Below are 16,242 nucleotides of genomic sequence, written 5' to 3' on the forward strand. Positions count from 1 at the left end.
ATTTTCTAATTAACCGTGCATTTAATCACAAAACGTAATATAGGTTTTCTATTCATTTAAGTGTAACCTATCGTCCCTTTCAATTTGCAGGGATATTTCACTTCCACCCTGTACATATATCTGGTTGTAACTAAAATTTCTGCTTGATATCTGCGTTTCTTTTATGATCTTACCAAGTGACTCCTTCCGTAGTGTGTTGGTCAGCATGCTGGCTTCCAGATCTGAAGGTCCCGGCTTCGATTCCCGGGCTGGGCTCTCGGCGAATTTTTCTTGAAAAAGAAAAATTGCCTGGATGTCTAGAGTCAGGAAATTTGTATGAATGTGAGTGTGCCGGGTTAATATGTTGTTGTTTTCTAATGCCAGGCGTTTGACAATAAAGTCATTTGACCTCTTGCACTCCAATATTTTTCAAAGATATTATCATGGCCAGCCACTGAAGCAAAGATTTTGAGGTGTTCCGAATCCATTTCTTGGTTTGAGTTGCACAATGGGCAGTTAGGGAACTGATATATTCCAATTCTATGCAGGTGTTTAGCCAAACAATCATGGCCTGTTGCCGATCTAAATGCAGCTACAGACGATTTTCGTGGTAAATCGGGAATTAACTGTGGATTATGATGCAGTGAGTTCCATTTTTTCCCTTGGGATTGTGTTATCAAATTTTGTTTGTTGAAGTCTAAGTATGTAGATTTAATAAATCTCTTCACAGAGTAATACGTAGATTTAGTAACAGGTCTGTAAGTAGCAGTGCTGCCCTTCTTTGCTAAAGGATCCAAATTAATATTAATTAGCCAATCTTCAAAAAATATAAAATACAATTTATCAGGATTGTCGCTGGGCAGTAACCTAACACAAGTTTCAGTGTCACATTGTTGACAAGTAACCCCAGCAGTTAGCACAACCATAAAGCACTGATAGATGCTATAGAGTTAACAACGGGGGGGAGGGAACAAGTACTGGAATATCCCACTGTTGCTGTCGTAAATTTCATTGCCTCTAATTCCAAATTTTCCAAAAGTGACGAAGGCAAGTTTTGGAACTATAAGACTCAATTACAGTGGCATTAAGATATAAACATGTTGAGAATATTATTCAGAATTGTAATACTAACAATATTTTTTTGTTTCAGCCTGTTCATCACTCGGCAAGCCTCAGCCACCGTCGTCGAAACTTCCCGACTCATTGTCCAACAAGAACATGCCTGGAGACAACCAGGGCTCAATCCTGCCTCCTTCCCTTCAACTCATCCCCCCTCACCCTCAGCAACCACCGTCAGTGCCCCAACCTCCGCCTCCACCCCTGATGGTCACGCCACCTGGGCACCATTCCATAGGGTCGCTTTCGAGTTCGGACTTGAAGAAGCCCCAGCAGAATCAGCAGTCGTCCCACCCGAACCTCCATCCATCCCCACACCATCCACCGCACCAGACGTCAGCACTGCGAGCCCTGCAGCAACACATGACCCCCAGCGTGTACGAGATGGCAGCGCTGACGCAGGACCTGGACACGCAGGTCATCACCACGAAGATCAAGGAAGCGCTGCTCGCCAATAACATTGGACAGAAGGTATGTGACTCAGAAAATGCATAACATGGTACACATTACTACACTCGCTGGCCACATCACATATTTATTTATTTAACTAGCTAGCTAGTGAGTACAAATTAAATTTATAAAACAAAAATGTTTCTAGCACTACCGTAAGAGCCAGGCTCATGTATGGTGTGGTATTAGCCAATAATATAACATGAAACTTACAAGGACAGTTTACTAAATACAGTAAGCAACTTAATTCAAACCAATGAATAACACAAAAGAGCAAAAAAAAAAAAAAAAAAAAAAAAATAAGAAAGAGGAAAAGAGAGAAAAAACACATTTAATATAAATTGACAATCAGGCAGAAACCAGTGATATTCAATAAAAACATTAATATAGTCGACAGAAATAAAAGGTAAAAAAATACATTTGTTAATATTATATATCTTGAATAATTGAGGGGTTTGTGGGAAAAACCAGGCAACTCCAATTTTTTTTTTTCATTTTTGAGTTATTTATGCACAGAGGACAAAAAAAATACGCTCTATCGTTTGGTCGAAGAACCAAATAGTCCCAAGAATTACATTCACAGTTATAATGCATTTTGGACCCGCCTCCTCTGTACATGCTTATTGCTTGGCGGTAAGTTTTCCTTCATTATCTCGAAAAGTACTGAATTGGAACTGCCTGGTTTTTCCTCCAAACCCCTCAACTTTATAAATTTCTTTTTTAAAAGCTTCAATTTTAAAATATTTCAAATTTGGAAAATGGTTTGTAATTTTATTATAAAGTCTTGGGCCGAAACTAGCACCATGTTTAAGAGCTGCACTTGTATGACATTTAGGCTCAATTAATGGGAAAGTAGACTTTTGTCTTCGAGTTCCATACTCATGTCGATTAGATTTATGTTTTATTTGATTTCTGTGGTAGTAAGTTAGTAAACTATATTTATAAATTTCTTCAATAGTTAATACATTAAAATCTGTATAAATTAAATTTGTTGGGTAATCCATATTTTTGGTCAGACAAATTATACATATTATACAGAGTGTCCATAAAATAAGTAACTATTTTCATGAAAACGATATAGTTCATGATATTTGTATTCGTAAGACGATTGTACACTACAAACTCACTCATACACACTCATTGGTTCCTTTGGACATGTCGTCCATTGATGTCCCTGCACAATTCCCATCTGGACACGGTTTCACGGAATACATTTCGCAGAAACTGTGGTGTGATTAGACACTTTTCTTGTGTAGACCTTGGATTTATTACTTATTTTATGGACACCCTGTACAATATAATAAATTATACAATATACAGTAGAATTCCTCGTATCCGGACTGGAAGTTGAACGATGATGTTACAGATTTTCGGCGAGGCAGTGCTAGGCTTGTCTCAGGGCTCTGTGAGTGAGTTGCTGTCCAAACCCAAGCCCTGGCACATGCTGAGCATCAAGGGCCGAGAGCCCTTCATCCGCATGCAGCTGTGGCTGAGTGACGCGCACAACGTGGACAGGCTGCAGGCTCTCAAGAACGAGCGGAGGGAGGCAAACAAGCGTCGCCGCAGCAGCGGGCCGGGTGGCGGTCTGGGTGGCGGTGGAGGCGGCGGTGCCGACAACAGCAGTGACACATCTTCCAACGACACTTCCGAGTTCTACCACAGTCCCAGCCCGGGGCCGGGTCCGCCATCTGCCAAGAAGCAGCGCGTGCTCTTCTCCGAGGAGCAGAAGGAGGCGCTGCGGCTAGCCTTCGCTCTGGACTCATACCCCAACGTAGCCACCATCGAATTCCTCAGCTCCGAGCTAGCGTTGTCGTCACGAACTATCACGAACTGGTTCCACAACCACCGGATGAGGCTAAAGCAGCAGGTGCCGCACGGGCTGGCGCCTGACGGCGGTGGCATCTTACCGCCCCCGCGTAGCAACGACCCCTCGAACGGCGGCCAGCAGTCGTTCGACCCCGTGCAGTTCCGCCTGCTGCTGAACCAACGGCTGCTGGAGCTGCAGAAGGAGCGCATGGGCCTCGGATCCGTCCCCCTGCCATACCCCCCGTACTTCGCCGCCAACCCCAGCCTAGCCGCGCTCATCGGCCGGGGCCTGCTCCCCGCGGCGGACTGCGACCCCAAGGAGCAGTTCAGCGGCCTGGACCTCAGCATGGGGGGCCTGAAGCGGGAGCCCGCGGACTACGAGGACGAGGAGGACGCCGAGAGCAACATCGGCAGCGAGGACTCGAACCTGTCCGCTGCAAGCCTTCGCGAGGCGGCCTCGTCTTCCGTGAAGAAGGAGTCGTCGTCGTCCGTGGTGCCTCAGGCGGCGGGGAGGTCCTCGAGACGCAAGCCGGCCGCCCCGCAGTGGGTGAACCCCGAGTGGCAGGAGGCGGTGGTGACCGAAGCGGGCAAGGACAAACCTGCGGGTAGCCGCGGCGAGAAGGAAGTGATCATCAACGGCGTGTGCGTGATGCAAGGGACGGCCGCGGACGAGTACGGCATGAAGCTGAGTGGGGGCGACGAGGAGACAGTGCGCGTGGAGCCCACACCGGTGCTGGACCCGTACGACGACCGCTGCAGCGACGCGTCGTCCGACGCCGCACCCGCCGAAGAGCGACGGACCCAGCCGACGCCCACCGAGCAGGACGAAGAGCGGGGCAGCGCGAAATCGGAGCCTTCGTCACCTAGAGAGGAGGAGGAAGAGAGACTAGAGGAGGGGGAGGAGCCCGAGGAGGAGGTGGAGGGGGAGGTGACGGAGGTAGAGGGGTCGGTGGAAGTGCGTCACAAGTTTATAAAGCAGGAGGACGACGACGAGGAAGGCAGGGGGTCACCTGTGGAGGAGGAGCACAAGGAGGGCGAGTGGGACAGGCCGGGCGGTAAGCGGCCAGTGGCCGATAGAGACGCTGTGATCGACAAGCGGATCAAGACGGAGGACCGCGAGGAGAGGTGGGAGTACTAACCAAGACTGACACGTGTTTATTGTTACTGTGCAGCAAACACTTTAAAAACGATATCGCTCTAGAGGGACCACACGGCGTCGACGAGAGAGCATTGCCGTTCTGCCCTGTCCGTGGGTTGCGAAGATTATTCTAAAATGTTTCCAGTTTTCTCACACTTCTCCCTCATGAAAATAGAATTTTTTTTAGCTTTTTTTTAAAATGATTTTCATGGGAGGGAAGACCATTAAGGACAGCAAGCATTTAGAAATAATTTTTAAAATAAAATGCTTGGGTAATGAGAAACCCTGTTCAAAAATAATGTTCAAATGTTCTTTATGTTTACTGACTTTTAAAATTTTATGAGCCGGTGAGAAGGACAACGAATCTCAATCAACTATTTGTTTGGGAATTGGGAGGGAGATGGAGAGAGCCTGCCAAGGCCACAGCCTACACAAAAGTCTCCCTTTTGAAACAAGTGCAATCATCGAAGTTGAAAAACATCATAGTTGTGTTGATTATTGTGATTTTTAATGTTTCTGTTTGTTATAACTCAACAGACTTGATACGAGTGATGTTATTTCATCTATTTAAAGATTTTTTGCGATTTTTGATTCCCCATTATACGTAAGAGTACAAATGAGCGACTCTTATTGGATAAATTAACAATGTAGTTGAAGAAAAAAAGACTGTTACCATATTATACTATTATTAATAGCCAAAAATTAATTAATTATAATAATGGCCATTTGCCAAGCAAATTTTAAATGTGATACTGAGCTTATAGGTATGAGAATGTACTTTCGCTTATGAAATATCATCGCGTGTGTGATTGGGTAAGCAGGGAATAATGGATTATACATCCAGAAACTTTTTTTTTTTGGAGGTCAACGCATGGGCCTTCATAATCACACTTTAATGAAAAAAAAAAAAACCCCTGCAGTTTGTAATCGGTCCAGAAATACAGAAAGTTTCTCATTTGAATGTTGAATATATTATTCAGTTATTTTTTATTTTCTGTGAATGAAAATTACGTAAAAAAAAATGGGAAAGATTTTTGTAAATAGAGGACAATGCAAGCAACCATTCATTCATCTGTACCGAGCGAGATACATATGACAGTATTGCTTATAAAAGAGATTTTACTTCGTAAGAAGTATTGTTGTGAAATATTATTATTATTCTTATTATTATTATGTATAAGTATTAAATAATGTCTTGATTGCAATCAAGGTTACCAAAATTAAGTAAAGAAAAAAGTTTTTGCCATTGCTTATATTAAGTTTGTTTTTAGGTGTTTAAAAATCTTCCATCTGTAATGAAATATTTTCTTGATTGCAATTTTTTATGAATAGTTGCATGTTCATTGTTGACAATTATATTAGGAAAAACAAAATTTCCATTCTGGCATTATTATTATTATTAATATATTACGCAGAAATATGCTTTAGTCCATTTCAGATACCAAATGCTCTCTCTTCTCTATTTTTGACGCGAACCTCTTCTCCCCTGCCCCGGTTAACAATCGGTTGCTTTTTTGTAAGAAAGCCTCTTTTCTAACCCCTGCTAGTCTTCTCGAAGAAATCGTCTAGTCGATCCTGACCAGTGTATTCTCTAAGTAGGGCATAAACTCACATTTCTGGTTGCTTTTATATTGATTTGCAACATTATTCTTCTCATAACGAAGAACTGGAGTGAAGGAGAATTGAACCCTGACTCCCTTAAAAAAAAATGGAGTGCTTTCACATGGATGTGGTCAGAGCAATGTGTGGTACCCAGAGCCAACTGTACGTGCAGTATTTGCGATCTCATATTACCAAATCAATCCTCCATTTTGTTTTTTTTTTCGTAATTTTTTTTTTTCAAAAATCATCCAAATATATTTGTAAGAATATTTATGAATTTTTCTAGTAAGGTCAGTGTACTGTATTGTCCATAGCTTGGATGATTTGGCCTATTATATAGAATTCCAGATATAGTCTTTGTTCTCAGATGGTAGGTTTTTTTTATATATAATTTGTATTTATTATTTGTACTTGCCTTGTCTGAACTAAGAGTGGCAGAAGACAGACAATGTTGACTGGGACATAACTAGCGGTACTGACTGTTGATGTTTTTGAACTTTTTAAAAACTATAAGCTGTGTTGATCATCAAATCTAACTCAGTTGTGAAAAAGTTAAAAAAAAAAGAGAGAAACAAATTTTTTGTCCCTATAAATGTATAAAAAAAAATCATATCTTAACAATATCCAGAAAAAAAAATAATTAAATAAAGAAGTACATAAGTAGCTAATGAAACGTAATCAAATTCAGTACGACTCCACCCACTCGAGATTTTAAAATTATGTCCCCTTTTCCTCCCAGTTAAAAAAAAAACACATTCTAATTCTATTATTCCTTGATGTTGTTTAAGTTTCATGAAAAATGTTTAATTAATTTTTATATTGTATGGATTATGGATTGTGGAATAGTAGCATGCACGACTTAGGAAAAAAAAAAAACAATCTTCTCGCATCATCCAATTGTTCTTTCATATTAAATAAATATATACATTGTACATTACTGAATCTGTACCTACTGAGAACTGTACAGCAACGCACCGTTTATAGAAACAGTTTGGATGTGTAAGTATATCTTCCAATTTTTTTTTTTTTCCTCCGTACTCATTTACTGAGAATTATGTGAATGTGCCCCCTCTTGCCCCCTCCCCCCAAATGATATCCATTGTAAATATTTTCCGAATATCACAGCAGAAGTTGGGTTGTTCGATGTGATGCTGAGGCATTGAGTGTGAAACAGGCCTGTTGCTTGCCGGTGGAAACTTGTTACCTGGAATGATCAAGCAGACAGAACGGTTCTTGTGAACGCGAGTGCGAATTGAACTGTGTCTATCTCGTGTGGTTACAAGTGGAGGGCTACACGGAGTGTAAAGAAGACTGCATCACGGTTGAATTAAAATAGAAAAAAAATATGAAACAAGGGATGGATATAAAAAAATAAAGAGAGGATAATAAATTAATTGACACTCTCAAAGAGTTACCCTAGTGCTAAAAGAATAGTTTGCACATTACAAAAAGTGCCCGAAACTAAATATATCATTTTTTCATTTAATAATTATTGCTTAGCATCATATGTACATATTTATATTCATATCATTGTGTCCTTTTAAAATTTCTAATATTAAAAATTTCTCTGTATTTATTCAAGTATGTGATTATTTCCGTAAACCGTGCAAATAGATGAGATACTTGAACATAACATGAAACACGATTTTTCTTACTGCCAAGCTTTGCATGAGTGTTAAAACCTTCCAGTGTTCAGCCATTGTTCCTCATTTCCTTCCCAATGTACTGGTATATCATAATACTATATAAGTTTATGCAGTCCTAGCATTAAAACACGCTTGTTATGATGCTATAAATTGTGCACAAATTGGCTTAATTCTGGCACTGATGTCAGAAAAGGTTACCTAGCAACTAGTATTCCATGACATCATCACCGCCTTCACAACACAGTTTTATACAACGTACCTGTAAGAAGAAGCTTCAAAACAACAACAAAATAATATCACAGTCTAGTATATACAGTCGCGAAGCTCAATACGTAGTAAATATGCAAACATTAGATAGTTGCTCACCACTAGGATCGCTAATATCGCCTCATTACAGGCAATGCAAAATAGTACCGTCACAGTCTATTGTTTCTAGCACCCTCAAAACTCAAGCTTCGTGACTGTATATAGTAGACTGTGATAATATTGTCTTAGAAACGGTTACTTAGCAATCATGCAATGAATATTACGTCATATCAGGTACTCGTGTCTCTATTATGTCATAACTACAGCCCGAATGTTTGGCAAAATGCCTTTTTTACTAGGTGGAAGTAAATCATTATTTTCATAGATAAAAATGTGATTTGGAGTAAAATTTAAGTGATAGGGCCAATTTTTATTTTTGCCTTTTTAAGGTGTTTCTTACTAATTCAATAATAAATGCCCTTTTTGTCATTTTAAAAGCAATATTTCTTGTTTATTTGCAATTTCCTAATTAATTGTAATGTAATGTATATGAAATTTAAACACATGAAACAATGACTCACTTTACTAACAATAGTAAATAAAAGTAATTTATTTCGGTGCTTAATCTGTTAATAATCCTTCTTTAATACTATTGGTGTAACATGAATATTGATCGACAATCCACAGTTACAAAATGTAATATTTTCATGTCTTCACGATACCAACAATCAGCTTTATAATTTTAAATATTAAGCTCGTTCTCATAGAAGTTGTCACGTAGCATTTCCAATTGTTTGCTTTCATATTTTCAAACCTTACTGTTACAATTTTGTGCTACACGTGTTTATTATTGTAGCAGAAAGAAATTTGAGTGAGGAACAGTCAGTTATTGTCGGGTGACAGAAGGTATAAGATCGGTTAGCTAGAATGCCTAAATTCAGTAAACCATTGAAAAGTAAACTTCATGCTTACGTTAGTGAATTTGGTGTCTATGTGTTTTCAACCGATGGAACAGTTTTGTTAGGTAAGGTCTGTAAGTATTTTATAATTCAACATTACGAAATAGCTAAAATACAGAATATTATGCCTTTTAAAAATTTATACTGCCTTTTTCAAAATTTATTGTCTTTTTTTACGTTTTATTGCCTTTTTTGCCTGCCTATCTGAACTGTTATAAGTGCCTAAACATCCTGGGTCTAGTCATAACATTACATTTTGTAAATTTATATAGTCTTTTCTTACATATTTTAATGCTAGAATAGCATAAAACGTTGTATGTAACACGTGTATAATCTTCATTATAAATACCCGTGAAAATTGGCGCGGGAGCGTAAATATTCACTTGTGCTACAATTACCAAATACACTAGTTACATAAATTACTATTGTTTCTGCACATGTGATCACGTGGTGTTGTTTGTGCCTATCATCTTCCAGCTTTTTCTTTTTATGTACATCATTGCTGAAAATGTGATTTTGATAGTAGCTGAATTTCAGGGCCATAAGAGACTGGCGAAATGAGTGGGTGCCAAGAGTGCAGAGTTTAAAGGTGTACAGAAAATGTTATATTATTATCATGAAAAAAATTATCGCAGGTATCATGAAATGAAGCTGCGTTTGTGGCTAGCACTCTGGTTTTTTATCCAGGCGGCTTGGGTTCCATCCCCAACAAGGTCATGATGTAATTTGTGGTATACAAAGCAGATATTGCAGAGGGTTTATCTCAGGGTACTCCTGTTACCCTCTATCATTCCACCAGCACTCTCTCCTTTCTCCCTTATTTCACCTGTGATCTTCAATAGTATAAATAGGCTGGCTCGAAGACTTTTCTGGTCTATTAGGGCTGAGGCAGGATAGCCCACCAGTCAGCATCGGCTAATCAGGAAGGGCATAGGGCACTAGGCCCTTGGAGCTTATCAGACTACTCCTCTGCCAAATGGCACATAGCTCTATCAGGGGCTGAAGCAGGATGGCTCACTTGTCACCATCGGCTTCACACCCTGTTTCCCATTGAAACAATTACGGCAGTTCACCTTTTCAACAAAGTCGTCTTACTATGTCTTCAACTGTACACTGGCGTTCAAAGATACCTGGTCCCTTCTAATCGATAGTGATCGATAATTTGTTCGTGTAAGTATGGCTTCTTTAGTTATTACTTCTATGAATATATGGCGAAGATAATAATCAGTGTTGCCAATCGTAATAAATATAGCCTACCCGCATAAAATCTCATCCCCCTCTACTGATTGTAAAACAACACTGAGTTTAGGGTGAAACCGCTGATATTGTCAATTATGAACATAATTTATGCTTGAATTGATATTAGAGGAGAAAAATTCACTCCGGCACCAGGGATCGAACCCGAGTCTTTGGTTGTACGTACCAAGCACTCTAACCATTGAGCTACACCGAACTTCAATCCACAGCACCGGATCGAATCCCTTTCCTTCAGTGTTTTTCTCTTTTTTTCTTCGAGCAACAGTGCATGTTACTGAGGAATCCTGGCCACCAATTCACTCAACTGAGTGTGCTCCTTGTATAATTATAGTTGACTTAATATAAAAATGTCAACATACATGTTGAACTTGGAGTTAGGCCACAAAGGGTTACATCAGCTGCTTGTTTATGCGGATGATATATGTTAGGAGAAAATCCACAAACGATTAGGGAAAATACGAAAATTTTACTTGAAGCAAGTAAAGAGATAGGTTTGGAATTAAATCCCGAAAAGACAAAGTATATGATTATGTCTCGTGACAAGAATATTGTAAGAAATGGAAATATAAAAATTGGAGATTTATTTTTCGAAGAGGTGGAAAAATTCAAATATCTTGGAGCAACAGTAACAAATATAAATGACACTCGGGAGGAAATTAAAAGCAGAATAAATATGGGGAATGCCTGTTATTATTTGGTTGAAAAGCTGTTATCATGCAAGCTGAAAGTTAGAATTTATAAAACAGTTATATTACCAGTTGTTCTGTATGGTTGTGAAACTTTTGAGAGAGGAACAGAGGTTAAGGATGTTTGAGAATAAGGTGCTTAAGAAAATATTTGGGGCTAAGAGGGATGAAGTTACAGGAGAATGGAGAATGTTACACAACACAGAACTGCATGCATTGTATTCTTCACCTGACATAATTAGGAACATTAAATCCAGACGTTTGAGATGGGCAGGGCATGTAGCACGTATGGGCGAATCCAGAAATGCATATAGAATGTTAGTTGAAAGACCTGAGAGAAAAAGACCTTTGGGGAAGCCGAGACGTAGATGGGAGAATAATATTAAAATGTATTTCAGGAAGGTGGGATATGATGGCAGGGACTGGATTAATCTTGTTCAGGATAAGAACTGATGGTGGGCCTATATGAGGGCGGCAATGAACCTCCAGGTTCCTTAAAAGCCATTTTGCAAGTAAGTTTCTCTGCTGTGTTGTAACCCCTTCCAACGTGACGTCAGCTCTTGCTGGTTCGACACATTCTTGTTGCATGTAACTCACGTCTTCTCTCGTGGCTGTGATATTTGCTTGCTTCTCCTGGGTCAGATTACACTGAGTCATTTCCGTTTCTTATGAAGCAGTTCTAGGTAGCTTTTTTGTCTTCTGTTTGAATCAGATTTTTTAATGTTTCTTCCGCAGTAATCTATAGGCCTATTAAATTGTTTTCCATTCACAATTAATTTATCTGGTCTGTTTCTTTTTAGTGGGTTATTTTACGATGCTGTATCAACATCTCAGGTTATTTAACTTCTGAAAGAGACGAAGGTGATAATGCCGGTGAAATGAGTCTGGGGTCCAGCACCGATAGTTACCCAGCATTTACTCATATTGGGTTGAGGATAAACCACGGAAAAAAACTTCAACCAGGTAACTTGCCCCGACCGTGATTCGAACCCGGACCACCTGGTTTCGCGGACAGACGCACTATCCATTACTACACAGGTGTGGACTTTATCTTGTATCAAAATGCTCTGTGACTTCTTTTTTTTAGCATCCATTAAATATTTTTAAAAATAATTTATTGTATTCCTTTAGGTCTACTACCCACATTGATTAAATGAGAAGGTTTTCTTCGCCAGTCTTGTTTCCTCCAGCCTTACTTCAACTGGTAATAACTTCAGCATATTGACCACCACAACGGTCCAGTTGCTACAGCACTGGACTTGTAATCTTGTAGACTTGGGTTCAGTCCCTGGCATACCCCTGATTTATGAAGTGCTGGGCAAGTCCGTGGTCCAGATAACACGGGTTTTCTCCAGGAGCTACGGTTCCCCTGTGACGTCCCAACAAATCAAATTTCCATCACCTCATCTCACCTCACTTCACACTTCATCTCACCTCACTTCACACCTCAATTCACACCTCATCTCACCTTACACCTCATCTCACCTCACCTTACACCTCATCTCACCTCACTTCACACTTCATCTCATCTCACTTCACCTTACACCTCATCTCACCTCACCTTACACCTCATCTCACCTCACTTCACACTTCATCTCACCTCACTTTACACCTTATCTCACCTCACTTCACACCTCATCTCACCTCACTTCACACCTCACCTTACACCTCATCTCACCTCACCTTACACCTCATCTCATCTCACTTCACACCTCATCTCACCTTACTTCACACCTCATCTCACCTTACACCTCATCTCACCTCACTTCACACTTTATCTCACCTCACTTCACACCTCATCTCACCTCACCTTACACCTCATCTCACCTCACCTTACACCTCATCTCACCTCACTTCACACCTCATCTCACCTCACTTCACACCTCATCTCACCTCACCTTACACCTCATCTCACCTCACCTTACACCTCATCTCACCTCACTTCACACTTCATCTCACCTCACTTCACACCTCATCTCACCTCACTTCACACCTCATCTCACCTTACACCTCATCTCACCTCACTTCACACCTCATCTCACCTCACTTCACACCTCATCTCACCTCACTTCACACCTCATCTCACCTCACTTCACACCTTATCTCACCTCACCTTACACCTCAACCTCACCTCACTTCACACCTCATCTTACCTCACCTCACTTCACCTCATGTCATAGCGCACCCTGAGCAATGAATTGGTGTACATGTTGTGATTTATTTATAGACGTCCTCTCCATACCATTCTGGTCTGGATTTTAACGTCCTTGTTACCATTTGATTTCAAAGTCTTATTCATTGGTTTATATTGGGTAATATAACTGATATGAATTTCATAATTTCACTTTAAAATGGATTATGAGATTTTTTAAGAGTACACATTTTATTTTCTTGATTGGATACAATAGAAGGCATGTGCCATGGGTTATACAGCCCTTTATTTTCATCAGTTGCTTCCAGAAGCTTACGTTTTGTTGCGCAAGTAGCATATGTACATCCTAATAAGATATTATTATCACCAATTTCACCACATTCACATAAGTACAGACTTTAGTAATGTAATTTTATTCACATATTTTGAAGGTAAGAGCACATTTAATTTATTTACTGGTATATTAATCAGCGATATCACCTCTGATTGAGGTTCTGGCTGATATGTATATCTATTATCAGGCAGTACATCTCACTTGACGATATGTGTCAGAGGAAGAATAATTGTTTGAACCAGTGGCGGCTGATTGACTGAGGCAAGTGAGGCCGGGCCTCAGTCAATTGGCTTAACTGAAATCAAATTTTGTTTTTATGTAATGTATTAGTTATTTGAATGAAGCATATATCGCTGTAGAAGCATTTGAAAACTTTGTGATGTAGATAGACCTGTTTTGCAGTAAAATTTGTTCCTGAGGCCAGAATCGCTCGTGCCGGGTCTGGCTTGTGATGTATATAGACCTGTTTTGCAGTGAAATTTGTTCATGAGGCCAGGATCGTTCGTGCCGGGCTCTAGACGTTGCACTTTAAACGTTGCAACTGAGGCACAATTCGTCTGGCCTGGTCAGGTTTCACTCCTCTCAACCATGGGCCGGCCTCAAGGGTAGAATGGGGTGGGAATAGCAATGGTGACTTGTCTTCCTAAATAGACCATAAATAACAAACATTCCAGCTCTTTGGCAGGCAGAGACCCACACTATTCTCTCCTCTTATGTCTTAGTTTATGACTTAAGCGAGGGTGTTGTACTATTGTACTTCGTGTAGTGGATCTGGGCCAATGTTGTTATGTATTTCGGGAAAATATAAACAGAAACAAATGCCAGAAATAATGCTGGTGTAGTTAATACATTGTTAGAGTGTCCTTTTTCGAGAAGAAATAATATTGAAAGAAAGGAAGTTTTAAATAAAGAGAGAGCCGACCGAGATACCTACGACATCGTTGACAATTTTTCTGACAGATAATCTTAAAACGCGAGTTTCTATTGCATCCTGGTATGGGCAACATAGATGGTTAAGTGGTAATGTGGTGCAAAATAAACTTCTCTGTTGGCCTTTTTTGTTGCTGTCAAAGGAAAAAAATAAAAAGAAAAGAAAGAAAGGTGAATTTCAACACATAATATGGGTTGCTTCATCACACTGAAACAATCATTGAAACTCGTAGCATAACAGCTTATTTGGTGAGTGAAATTATTATTTTTCATTACTAGTAATAATAATAGACTAATAATAATAATAATAATAATAATAATAATAATAATAATACAGTAATAATGATAATAATATAACAACATAATATCATAAATAAACATTTCCTATCGGAGGCACTTAAACTGGTTGCACCTGGCCTCACCGAGGATTTGGATCACAGGCCGCTACTGGTTTGTACACATCTGAAGTCTGACTAGAGTAATATGTAGCTAATTAGCAATGTATGCAATAAAGGGGGAAAGGAACAGGCCACCCTACCCCATTATCTCCTGGCTTAGTTGCTTCATGAGTGACGCCTTATTTGTATCACCGATGAAGTTCCAATCTGTCTTCAGACAGTTGACTAAACAACAACAATCACCTATATTTCCTGTCTAGTAGTATATTGTATTAATAATAATAATAATAATAATAATAATAATAATAATAATAATAATAATAATAATTGATTTGAGGGAGGTGGGATATGATGGTAGAGACTGGATTACTCTTGCTTAGGATAGAGACCAATGGTGGGCTTATGTGAGGGCGGCAATGAACCTGCGGGTTCTGTAAAAGCCATTTGTAACTAGGTATTAATAGGAATCAGTTTCGATGCTTCCTTGGTTACATAATCCACTGATTCTTTGTCCTTGATTTCTTTATGACTGGGTGTCCTTATAAAAGATATCAAATTCCATTTGATTTGTAAATGGTATATGAGTCTTTTAGAATGGATCACTATTCATAATGTGGTTATTTGGGCTAGGTAAAAGCTAAAGCTGGTATAGCACTAAGAAAGTCAGAAAAAATTATATATTCCATTCAGCAGTCAAAAACAACGATCTCAATCCTTGGAATATTGCCCTCAATTCAGCCGAGAATATCAAAGAGATTTTCTGGAAGAACAATCACTTGAGCATCACTAACAATGACATTTTTATCATTCAAGGTTTGGAACCATCTGTGAAGATGATAATCAATCATCAGATGATGATAATATATAAATGTATATACTTTTTTTTTGGTAGAATAATTCAGGCTTGATTTATAATGCAAAGGAAGTAGTATAGTACTGTACAGTTTGTTTAGGATTAATCAAAGTCTTGTAATCTATACAATAAATCGGTTATCTATTGTGAAAAAATGAGGATTAATGGATTTGGAAAATTCATATTTGATAGTTTACTTTCTATCAATGAATGGAAAGTTTTAATTTAGGAAACAGATATGAATTAGTGTTTAGGAAAATGTTCCTCATGAATTTAAAGCATGCTATCTTTCGTGTTGTGTCCACGAGTTAGCTCTATGGTAGCGTGTCTGCCTCCAGACTAGCCAGCTCAGGTTCGATTTCCGGTGAGGTCAGAAATTTTCATGTAAAATTTCTTCCTCGGGACTAGGAGAGATGGTGGTGTACAACTTCTAATCACTGAATTGTGCACCAATATGCCTGGGTTAAATCCCAAATCTCTCCACAGTGCATATGAAGGGAAGGCATATGTCACTGTTGATAGTGATTTGTCTGTCAAATGGGGACGTTAAGCCTGGCAGCCCTCTTGGTGCTATTCGACAGGAGTAGGCTATGTGCCAGCACCGAGTTTTCCCTTCTCCCTTCCTCATCTTCATCATCACTCATTCCAGACCTACACTTACACGAACACTTACACACACACTCACTCACC

General features: G+C 39.5%; 1 protein-coding gene across 1 annotated transcript in view; it reads left to right on the plus strand.

The window, feature by feature from the left end:
* Window positions 1–7,731, plus strand: part of ct (homeobox protein, cut) — a 693,629-nt gene extending 685,898 nt beyond the window's left edge. The window contains exons 15-16 of the mRNA XM_069829769.1: window positions 1,130–1,566; window positions 2,912–7,731. Of these exons, the coding sequence (XP_069685870.1) occupies window positions 1,130–1,566; window positions 2,912–4,489 (2,015 nt within the window). The 3' untranslated portion in view covers window positions 4,490–7,731. The remainder of the gene's footprint in view (window positions 1–1,129; window positions 1,567–2,911) is intronic.
* Window positions 7,732–16,242: the final 8,511 nt, after the last annotated feature.

The sequence above is a fragment of the Periplaneta americana genome, chromosome 6 (genome assembly GCF_040183065.1).
Source record: "Periplaneta americana isolate PAMFEO1 chromosome 6, P.americana_PAMFEO1_priV1, whole genome shotgun sequence".
In the NCBI taxonomy this organism is placed as follows: domain Eukaryota; kingdom Metazoa; phylum Arthropoda; class Insecta; order Blattodea; family Blattidae; genus Periplaneta; species Periplaneta americana.